Here is an 11,190-nt window from a genome sequence, read left to right as displayed (position 1 = left end):
TCTTCTGGGCATTTGAACATGCTGTTCCCTCTGGAACATTCTACCAGAGAGCCGTCTTGGCTTTGAGAAATGGCTTCTCCCTCTGAAGTTTAGACCCCAGCCTTGGTCTGAACAAGAGGGCCTCCCCAGCACCCACTGCCACCCCCATCCGCCATGCTCTGGTCCCCAGGTCTGCGCTGTGGCTCCAGTGCCACAGAGCCCCTCAGAGCTGGTGGAATTCAACAAAGGCGATTTAGCTCAATTGGATCAGCTGAGCCCATCAAGTGCCAGCACACAGTAGGCTCAGACTGCTCAGGCTTGGCCATGCTAGGCCACCTTCAGAGCCCAAGAAGAAGGGAGGCTCTAAGTTGCCAAGAGCAGACAGGCCGCCAGGGAAGCTCTGCTCTCGGTCACACCCACCTCTGGGTGGCTGCCAGTCTCCCTGCCAGAAACCACAGGCTGGGTCTGGGCTGCCCAGAGCTCCAGCCACAGGGCTCAGGACGCTGTGGCTCAGATCTGCAGAGCATTCGACGGATGCTGCTGGTCTCCACAGGACCCCAGGCTGGGACAGGGGCCCTGGCGAGGCTGCAGCTGCTGTGGCAGTGGCGTGGGCTGGTAGGCCTTGCTTGCTGGGAGCTGAGAAGCTGAGAGGCCCCTGCCTGCTTGTCCTCAACTCTTGGCACTGGCGGTGGCTTGGGCTTCACACACTGTCAGACGCCTTCTTGGTGGCCTCCACGGCCTCACCTTCCAGGTACCTGGGCTCCTTCCTGGGACTATGGGGGGAGAAGAGAACTGTAAGTGTGTATGTGTGTCTGTCTGTCTGCCTGTTTCTCTCTTTCTCTATGCACCTAGAAGAGACCTCAGCCTCTAGAACATAAAGACTCAGGTCTTGCCTCCCAGGCTTGAAGCTGGCTCCACAAGGGACACGGTGACATGAGGGGCAGCCCGCTGATTCATCTCCTGGCCATCTCCTTCCTCTACCTCCTCTCAATGGTAAGGAACTCTGGTGTTGAAAGACAGCAGAATTCCAGGTGGTGGGATGGATGTGTGGTCATCTCTTGGAAGGACCCTGTTCTGGATACAGTCTGGTCTCTGTGCCTGCCCGGGCTTGCTTCCCTCTCTGGGCCCCGTCAGCTTGCAAGTTCCGACGTGTGACCTCAGACAAGTGTCCTTCCTTTTCTGAGCCCGAGCCTCAGTTCAATAGGTACAATGTTCAAGAGGCCTCTAGGGGATCTTTGAGGAGAATTGCTCCACAGAGGATAGCATGGGTCCAGGACAAGGATGGATACTGGGGTTTGATTGCAACGTACAACCCGTGAGGGTACAGTGTGCTGGTCAGAGAGAACAGGAGACATCTCTGTGGCTAATGTCCTTGTCCCTTGGTGTCATGTGGAAAATCTTGTGGGCTTGTGCATAGCTCCACTTGCCTCACATTTACAAGTCTTGTGAGAAGTTGTCATGTTGTAGTCAAATGAGACTCAGAGAGGGTATGCAACTCACCCAAAGCCACACAGCAGAGAAACATTAGAACAGCAGCATGATAGAGCCTGAGGCAGACATGGGTGTGCTTGGAGTCTGTGTCTCTCTACCCGAATCTGGGCAATGCCTCACACTAAATGTTGAGTTCCCAGGAACATGGAGTTAGGGACTGGAGCCAATAGAGCTTGGGCATAAACTCCTCCCTCCCTGGCTCCAAGAGGTCTCCCTGGCAAGGCCAGAATCAACTGGCTTCCAGTCTTGGAAGGGGATGGGCAGAACAAGACTTAGAGTGGATGCCTTAGGCAGCTCCCTGCGTTCCCCTGAGAGGAGGGTTCTGAGAGGCTGAGGGAGAGCTGCCCTAGATTCGCCATTGGAGTGACATTTGTGAGAACATTTTTTTTTCTGGTCGTGAGAAGTTGATTGGCATCTGGCACAGAAACCTAGGGATGCAGTCATGGAGAGTATGTGAAGCCGCATCCTTCCCAGGGGAGGGAATTCCAGGTCTTCCAGGCAGGCTGTGGGCTCCTGGCGCTGGACCGGGGCAGGACCAGGGCACCTGGAAACAGCAAAGCTCCGCTGATAAGAGGCTGACATCAACCATAATCCCAGTCACTCTGGGGAGACCAAGGCAAGTGGGAGCTTGAATACCGGGACATCGTGGTTAGCAAGGGCGTGGGAGAGGAGGGAGGCGGGGGGGGGCTGCCTCCTTCATAGGCTAGGCAAGAACACCCACCCTGCCCTGTCACTGTTCTTGAACAAGCGGGTAGACTGAGGCAGAGGCTCTGCTGCTAACATAGCCCCTGGAGAATAACAGACTCAAGAGCTAAGTGTGGGTTCCAGCGCCCCACGAACCTGGAATCTGATCCTATCCCACAGCGTTCCAACCATTTACTATTTGATTTTGACCTATTGTTCTTTGCCATCACTGTTTTGGAGTTTATATTGAAACAAAGTGTCACTCTGTGTCCAGGCTGGTCTGGAACTGCTATACAGCTCATGCTGACTTCAAAATGAAGGTGATTCTCCTGTCTCAGTCTCCCAAGTGTTATTTCATCACTGTTAAATCAGACAAGCTGCTCAGACCTCACAGGAGAATGCTGAACACACAGCTTGTCCACACAGCACTCGGAGTAACAAGTGTCATTAGTGGGGTTTCCTGGGGCTCAGGACCTGGAGAGGCCAGAAGCTCCTGAGGGTCTACAGCAGGCCTGGGGCTCAGTAGAAGGCTTGTTTTGTGCTTCTGCACTTCTGGTCAGCCAAGGGCGTCAAACCCCTGCTCTGAGCGTCTGCCTCTTTCAGGCTAGCTCCGCGTGAGTTACCCCAGAATGTATCATGTCCCATACACAGATTGCACAGAAGCCTTGGAAAGGTGACACTGAGTGTTCATGACGAGCTCCCAGAGGCTGCTGGTCCAGGAACCCTTTGGAACCTGGAATTCTGCAGCTTGCCCTGCCTTAGGTGGGAGCCACTGCTCTCGAACAAGCAGCCGCTCTGGGGCGACCTCTGCTGGCCAGAGAACTGTGGGCCTGGGAAAGCAGATTTTTGGGACTTTGGATCCAGGGGTGGGCCGGATGGGAGTTGCGGTAGAGGGATCACTATCTCTTTGGGCCAGTCAGGAGATTTAGGTCTTTGGTTTTCCTTTTCTAAATCACACATCCTCCAATCAAGGCCTTTTCCTCCTGCTGTAGATTGGTCCCCCACTGTTGGAAACATCTTGAGTGGAAGCTCCCTCTTGGTCCCCACCCTCTTGGGAGCCCCTGGCTTCCAGCATTTCATTTGGGTATTTCTGTCCTGGGTGTGAGGCTCAGTTGTCGCTAGGGTTGTGGCCCTGCAATGAATGGGTACTGAGCCCTGGCTCAGTTTTTGCCTGTTACAGGAGGAGTGGACTCCTCTGGAGCCGTGCGTCCACAGCAGGAAGGCGGGCTTGGCTCCCAGACCTGGCTATGGGCAATAGCTTTCCCCTCTTTGGAGTCAGTTCTCCCATCTGTGCAGGGTGGTGGAGGAGGGGGAGTGGTGTGGAGGTATGGGGGTTGGGAGTTGGGGTCGGCTGGACCAGAGGGGTTGTTTTCTTAGAAGCTTCTAGACAGCTTATTAAATAGATTACAGGTCCTGCCTCCGTGACTTCTGGTTTCATGAGTCCCAGAGGAGGCCTGGGAATCCGCATTTCCCTTTTTCCGGGCTAATCTGATGTGCGCCCAGGGCTGAGAAACGTGTTGGGTCGTGCCAAGACCCGGAAATTCCACGTCCTGTTTGATTTCTTTAGCCCAAGGGTAAGAACGTATACAGAAACCATCCGCTCAGCTTCATCTCACCCCTCAGGCTTTCTCGCCTTCCCACAGTTCGTAGGGACTGGCGGTTACCCTTTATTGTAGTTAGCAGAGGGACCACCGGTGTGTTAACCACGGTCAGGAGACTGCTTGGCGGGGATCGTGCTTGCAGTGTAAGCCTGAGGACCCGAGGCGGATCCCCAGCACCCATCTATAGCAGCTGGGCACAGCAGGACACATCTGTACCAGCTCTGAGTGGGCAGCGACCGACAGATCCTTGGGGCTCCCTTGGCTAGGTGGCGCGGCCAATCGGCGATCGTCAGGCGCAGGGAGAGACCCTGCCTCAAAAAAATAGAAGGCGGAGGGTGATGGAGGCAGCCCCCATGTTGATCTCTTCACGTCTACGCACGCATACCCGCACACCACACATAGACGCGCTCGTCAAAAGCAAAACCAAACAGACGGAGTCTAACATAGAGATGGCCTCCCACCCACGTTCGGGGGTTATCGGCATCACTTCCTGCCCCCATCTTACAAAGGAGGAAACCCAGCGGTGGAGAGTTCGAGGATCTCTCAGGCCGCTCATCCAGGAAGGCAGAACCTAGAACTGAAACTCTGACCTGGGGTTCTTGCTCAAGGTCACGGTGTCAGGCCGCCTCTTAGGGGCACCATGGGAAGGCTCAGGGTGAAGGCCAGTTCTGTGTGACGCTGAGGCCAAGCTAAGGGTCTGGCAGTGTCCGGTTTGGCTGAGAAGTAAAGTGAGAGTCGTCCTACCTTCCACGATGGTCAAAGGTGAGTGAGGTTTCTGTCTCCACAGGTGTGTGCCCAGCTGTGCCCAACATCCTGTGCCTGTCCCTGGACGCCGCCCCAGTGCCCACTGGGGGCAAACCTGGTGCTGGATGGCTGTGGCTGCTGTCAAGTGTGTGCCCGGCGGCTCGGGGAGCCCTGCGACCACCTGCATGTCTGTGACCTCAGCCAGGGCCTGGTTTGTCAGCCCGGGGCAGGTCCCGGTGGCCGGGGGGCAGTGTGCCTCTGTAAGCAGGTTTGCCAGACCAATGGTGTGTGTGTGTGCGTTCGTGAGAGTGTGTGTGTGTGAGTGTGTAGGTGAGTGTCAAGGCCATGGGATCCAGAGCCAAAGCAGAGCCAGCTTTCTGCATCTCTCTCTCTCACCTCGCTTTAGACACCGTGTTCATTCAGCTCAGCCAGTGGCCCAAGGCTTGCTGGGGCCCACTTCTTCCCTCTCGTCCTCTGCTGGGATGGCGTTGACGGTGATTTCCATCCACACCCATCCTAATCACAGCCAGCTTCCCGAGCTGGCCAAACAGCTGCCCCTAGGCAAACGCACAGCAAGGCTCCATGTGGGGTATGGTATATGCCACAAACAGTGCTGGGCACTCCCTGTCCACACCCCATAGTCCCATTGCACAAGTTCTACAAATAGGGAAACTGAGGCTCTAAGATGGTTAGCATGCTCTATGCGCTACAACCTGCCCCCATCTTCAAACAGATTTAGGTTACAGTCGGCTCCCTCCATTCGCAGCTGGGAGCCTTGGGGCTACATTGTGAACCCCAGCACTGTTTCCCAGTGGTGTTGGATTTGTGACATTCCTCACCACTCTCTCAGGCCTGGGCGTCCTCTGACACTTTGGGGCTTGGTGACTGTTGCTGGGAGGTTCTCTGTGGTCTGACCTTTAGCAGCAGCCTCTCAGCCTATGAGGTGCCAGGATCAGCTGCCAGTGGTGACCTTGCCAAGGTCACCAAAGAGCAAAATTACCCCAGTTGAGAACTTAAGAAAAACAGAGATGATCGATCTATCTATCTATCTATCTATCTATCTATCTATCTATCTTCATTTATTTCATCTAAAACTACTTCACACTTTGACAAAAATGACCTCATCCTATCGCTTTCTTGCTCCTGCTCTCTGCTCTAGCCACACCAGCCTTGAACACCCAAGTCACGTTCTCAGTCTCAGCAGCTTTGTACTGGCCGCCCCTCCATCCGCAGTTCTCTCCTTAGATACATGCATGAGACATCCCCTCCCTTCCTGCACATTCTTTACTGACATGTCACTTCATCCATGAGGCCTGCCACCATCTTTAAGAAATTGCAATTCCCCGCTAGTACCTAAACCATCTATTTCACTAGGCCGGATCCGCGGCCAAGGCAACTCCGGCTTGTTGGCTGAGTTTATTTCCACTGGAGAGCTCCATTGGGGGATGTTTGCCCATTTGCCCACATATCCTGAATTGCAACCTCCTGGCACATGGCCTAGGCCACAGGAGGTGTTTGTGGCATTACGTGGATGATAGCAGAGATTCTAGTGGGGCTGGTGGTAACAGGAACCCTTTCTTGAGTAAGGCCCATGAGAAAATACTTTACAAGCCAATTTCACTTTATCCTTAACACTGAGGTAGACCCTAACATAGCCCCTGTTTTGCAGGCGAGGGAGCTCAGCTCAGAGAGACTTAACTCACCTAAACAGGTCACACAGGCTTGCAAGTTGTAGAAAAAGAAAAAAATAATAATAAGTGTGATTTCTGCCTTGCAACTGACTTCCAGAGGGCAGAAAGAGCTACCCCAGCTGGCAAGGCCATAGCCTGTGCTCAGGGGAGGCCGTGGAGCTCAGATGAAGGCTGGTATCATGGGTAGGCAGGGGAGGTTGCCGGCAGAGGGGACCCTGAACAAGGCTTGGAGGAAACGATGGTTTTGGCTGCTGAGCATGGGTATAGCTGGGTAGGTTTCTGAGACGGTCCATGGGGTTTGCAATGCCAAGGCACCTCTCACAGTGCAACTGCCCTGCTAAGGGACTGGCTGCCCAGGCACACTCATCCCACCCAGCCAGCTCCCAGCTGACGGCCCATGAGGTGCCAGGGACTCTTGCTAAAATTATCATCCTCCCGATGACTTTCCTAAACACGCCTGTTTGCCAGGTCATCCTGGCAACGGGGGGCCCAAAGCTGAGGCAGATGAAGGCAGGGTGTGTGTGTGAGTGTAAGTGATGAGTGTGTGTGTAATGTGTGCGTGATGGGTGTGGTGTGTGTGTGTGTGATGGGTGTGTGTGTGTGATGGATGTGGTGAGGTGAGCCCAGACGTGGCATGACCAGGTAGAAGCAAGGCAAAGTTGCACAGGTTCTAGGGAACCACTGACAACATGTCCAGGTCAGAAAGTCTGCTCTTTGTATGCAAGGGGTTGTGATCTGGAGGCAGTGGGGACAGGGAGCAGCTGTCCTCTCTGGAGAACAGGGGGATGCCAGGAGGAGCAGTCTGGACCCCAGCCCTCCAGCCAGGTGGAGGCACATCTCGAAGGTGTCACTGTGTGTTTCTTGGGCACACCTATGTGCCTGGTCCTGTGCTAGATGCTCTGTGGGTGGTCCACCTTGCCCGAGGGCACAAGTCACTGTTGTCATGGGCAGTGATCGGGCCGCTCAGACAGTTTAAGTAGTGACCGCAAAGTCCCATGGCCAGACAGCGGTGAGGACACACAGGGAGAGTGCTCCAGCCTAGGCTGGCCTCGAACTTCTGAATCTCTTGCCACCACCTCCCCAGTGCAAGGCCTACAGGAGTGCTGGCAAGCACGCCATCACACAGCATTTATACAATGCTACAGACCGAGCCCAGGCCCTGAGCACCCGAGGCAAGCGCTCCACCGACTGCGCCACGTCCCTTAACCCAAAGCTTCACTTCTGTCAGGTTCATTGCACACGTAATTTCACTTAGTCCATGACACGCTGTGAAAAACGCACCAACATAATCCAATCTTTCACGTAGAGGAACTGAGGTGAGATGTTAAATTACTTGGTCCATAGTTAAGAAAATGCAGGGCTGGAGCCCACACCAGGCTCTGGATGTCTTGCTGAAGACCGAGGCCGGCCGGTGGGGGTGAGGGGGAGGGGAGGATGGGGACAGGACAGGCCGCCTGGTCTTGTGTTCAGGAGAGCTGGTGGTTTTCTCCTCCCTATGCAGTGGAAGAGGATGACGGGAGCTGTGAGGTGAATGGCCACAGGTACCTGGATGGGGAGACGTTTCAACCCAATTGCAGGGTCCTCTGCCGCTGTGACGACGGTGGCTTCACCTGCCTGCCGCTGTGCAGTGAGGATGTGCGCCTGCCCAGCTGGGACTGCCCACGCCCCAGGAGAGTGGAGCTGCCCGGGAGGTGCTGCCCCGAGTGGGTGTGTGACCAGGGAGTCACGCCGGCGATCCAGCCGTCCATGGCCCAAGGTGAGTGAGTGCAGGCCAGGCCCAGGCCACCTTAGCTGCCACCGCTCCCGGAAGCAGAACTGACAGACCGACAAACAAAGGCAACTGCTGAGGGATACAATTTTAGCTAATAAATAGTTTAAAGCTCAAGGGACTTGAGACACTTAAGAGCACTTGCTTTTTTTGCAGAGGGTCCGGGTTCAGTCTTCTGGACCAACGTGGTAGCTCACAACCGTCCATAACTTCAGTTCCAGGGGATCTGATGCCCTCTTCTGACCACTGTGGGCACCGCGCATGCACATGTCACATGTGCGTACATACATGAGGCGAAACATACACACATAAAATAAAAACAAACACATCTTAACACGTAAGAGTTCAAGTTCAGGTGGCAGAATGGAGAAAGGAGTGTCAGCATCCTTGAGCCAAAGTTTTGCCTCTCACAGCCGTGGTACAAAAATAGTATACGTGGCATGAGATAGTATAGATGATAAACATAGTCTAGAATAATAGAATATGACATAAAATGTAGATACATGTATATAATATATATTTATGATACTTAAATGCCTATGGACAATTTATAACATTATGAATATAGGATTGTTTGCATTTCGGTAAAATCCTTAAGTAAAAGATTATGTAAAAGCTGAACCGGGCAGGACGAGTTTGGAAAGCAGTTGAGGGCTAGGCAGAGGTTCATGCGAGACTGCTACATCCTTCTACAAACTCTTAGACTCTGGGCTTTTTGTTGTCCTGTTTCTTTAAAAACATTATTCTTGTCACATGACTCTGACTGGGGAAGGTGACCAGGAAGCGAGGACTGCCTCTGTGGATGCCACCCTATGGGGAGGCAGGACATGGGGTGGGCTAAATACCCGGACGCTGTGTTTCTACACCCAGCTCTGGCCTTGCCTGCTGTGTGACTCTGAGAAAGTTGTTGAAGGTTCCCTGCCTCGGTTTCTACACCCGCCTTTTAGAACCGTGGAGGGGACATAATGGATGAGTTCAAGTAAATGGGTTATATAAGGAAGTGCCATGGCTGACATTACCCCCGACGGGGAACATGACCCATCAAATTAGGCAAACAGGAGAGAGCCGCCCAGCTCACCTCACATGTCTCTGCCCACAGAGTACTCCGAATTGAACCTACAGCCGTGCACAACCAGACAAATGCTCTACCACTGAGCCATGCTGCCAGCCCTTGGCTTTCACAGTGAAAAGCAAGATAGAACCCCACCTCCCATCTGGCCTCCACTGTGTGCGCAGTACAGGGCGTGAACACGGTGCAGCTGGCCCTCCGTGTTCTCAGACTCAACCAGCTGCTCACCAAAAGTAGTTTTGTAATTGGGCCCACACTGGGCAGGTGCTGATTTTTTTTTTTTTAACTCTTTCAACGATTCCTTAGTAAAGATGGTTTCACTACTGTCCAATGACATTTCCATTTTAGCTAGCGTCAGTGGTTGGGAGATGACCTGTGTTGCCAGGAGGGTGTGTGTGGTCTGTGCAAGCACCGCACCATTTACACGGGGATCCCAGCACCCTCGAACCTCCTGCCCTGACACGCAAACACGTGACTCTTCTGTGTGCAGAGCAGCAGTTGTCAGTATCAGCATCCTGGCATTTGGGATGAGTTATGCTTTGGGGTTGGGGTTGATAGGTATGTTGTGGGAGTACATAAACAACCTTGACTCTTCCCTCTAGCAACCCCCTTCCTCCCCATCCTCCCCCAAAAAAAACACCCTCGTATACCTTCATCAACTGTGACAATTGAAAATGTCTCTGGACACTGCCAAATGTCTTTTTGGTTCTCAGGGGCAAAAAGAAGGACATCAAACATAAGAGAAAAGGATAACGGGGGAGGAAGAGATAGACCATGGTGAGCCTGCCATCTTGGGCCCTTGAACACTCTTATTCCACCAGGTTGCAGTTCTGTGCCACACAAGTGTGTCTGTAAGGCACCATGTATCAGGCAGTAGGAAGATAGAAAAAAAAGAAAGATGGCGGTTTTTTTTAGTTGGTTCATGACCAGTGTCTGTGAGGTGCACTGTTCTTAGACGCCTCAGCTGTTTTTGTTTTGTTTTGTTTTGTTTTATCTAATCCCAAATGTTAGGAAGTTTAGGAAGAAACTAAGGGTGAGCAGCCTTGCTAGGTTCCCCATGATGGCCAGCAGGTGAGCTGACTTGGCAACTGAGCTCCGATCTCTCCACGTTCACTCTCTTCTTTCTAACCCCCAGGACATCAACTTTCTGCCCTTGTCACTCCTGCATCCGCTGATGTCCCCTGTCCAAACTGGAGCACTGCCTGGGGCCCCTGTTCCACCACCTGTGGCCTGGGCATAGCCACCCGAGTATCCAACCAGAACCGATTCTGCCAACTGGAGATCCAGCGCCGGCTGTGTCTGCTCAGACCCTGCCTGGCAGCCAGGGGACGGAGCTTGTGGAACAGTGCCTTCTAGACCCAGCCAGGGATAGGGATACGAAGCCTGCCATTCTCAGCAGGTGTCCCTCGGGCCTGGCCCTGGACTGATGGCAGATGCCCCTGTGCATGCTCTCAGCTGCAGTTAACTGTCCTGGTAGGGTTCACTGTCCAGGGCCGCTGAGAGATGCCTGCTCTGTCTGAGGGCAGCGGGACATATGACCAGCGTCGTTTCTCTGAATCAGCCTGGCTGCCTAATTCCTTATCAAACAAGCGCATACAGGACGGGGTTCTCTTCAAACGTCCATGTGCGAAAAGGACAACTGAAAGGACCTTCAAAGCTAGGCTGTGCTGGGCAGGCCTGGCCACCCTGCTGGGGACAATGGCCATGAGGGGTACCAGGCCGCAGATTGCCTGAAACTCCCAGGTCCCTTCTTGGACTTCTGGATGCTTGTCTCCAAAGATCGTGGATGGTCTGTAAGTCTGGTTTCCCTGGTCTGAGAACACCCTGCCCGCCCAGGAAGAATTCAGGGGCAGAATTCTCTGTGAACAGGAAGAGATGAAATCACACTGTCCTTATCAAGATCCATGAACTTCACTTTGTATCTGTAAGAATGGACATTTCCTAAGCACTAGCAAAGCAGGAGGCGCCACACTCCTGGCGGGCCAGGGCCTTTCCCTCCCTTTCCCTTCAACATGAGAAAGTCAAGGGGCAGCAGAGTACCCTCACTTGGAGGGCTAGACCAGCCTTGGATAAACAGCCGAGCCAAGTGTGGAGTTCAGTTTGGTGTCTTGTGTTTTTGTGTCAAAACAAAACAAAATAAAACCCAACTAAATATAAAGTTTA

The 11,190-nt window shown here is 53.4% G+C and overlaps 1 protein-coding gene across 3 annotated transcripts; it reads left to right on the top strand.

The window, feature by feature from the left end:
- The first annotated feature begins 454 nt into the window (after positions 1-454).
- On the top strand, positions 455-11,190 carry Ccn5 (cellular communication network factor 5). Of its 3 annotated transcripts, XM_060382867.1 has the most exons (6): positions 455-730; positions 832-972; positions 4,543-4,759; positions 7,692-7,946; positions 9,741-9,804; positions 10,163-10,297. In XM_060382867.1, the coding sequence occupies exons 2-6, from the start codon at positions 913-915 to the stop codon at positions 10,200-10,202; spliced, it is 636 nt and encodes a 211-aa protein (XP_060238850.1). In that variant the 5' UTR covers positions 455-730; positions 832-912; the 3' UTR covers positions 10,203-10,297. The 3 variants fall into 3 exon arrangements, with proteins under 3 accessions (XP_060238850.1, XP_021492004.1, XP_021492003.1); XM_021636329.2 differs by lacking the exon at positions 9,741-9,804 and having other exon boundaries at positions 880-972; positions 10,163-11,190; XM_021636328.2 differs by lacking the exon at positions 9,741-9,804 and having other exon boundaries at positions 10,163-11,190.

The sequence above is a fragment of the Meriones unguiculatus genome, chromosome 4 (genome assembly GCF_030254825.1).
Source record: "Meriones unguiculatus strain TT.TT164.6M chromosome 4, Bangor_MerUng_6.1, whole genome shotgun sequence".
Taxonomy (NCBI): Eukaryota; Metazoa; Chordata; class Mammalia; order Rodentia; family Muridae; genus Meriones; species Meriones unguiculatus.
This window is presented reverse-complemented; position numbering and strand designations above follow the sequence as displayed.

Bases quoted from the DNA above. Each gene is read 5' to 3' on its own strand.
- Ccn5 (XM_021636329.2), top strand. From the start codon at position 913: ATGAGGGGCAGCCCGCTGATTCATCTCCTGGCCATCTCCTTCCTCTAC. The intron at 4,760-7,691 runs GTAAGCAGGTTT...CTCCCTATGCAG, and splicing joins CCGGGGGGCAGTGTGCCTCT to TGGAAGAGGATGACGGGAGC. The intron at 7,947-10,162 runs GTGAGTGAGTGC...TCTAACCCCCAG, and splicing joins CCAGCCGTCCATGGCCCAAG to GACATCAACTTTCTGCCCTT.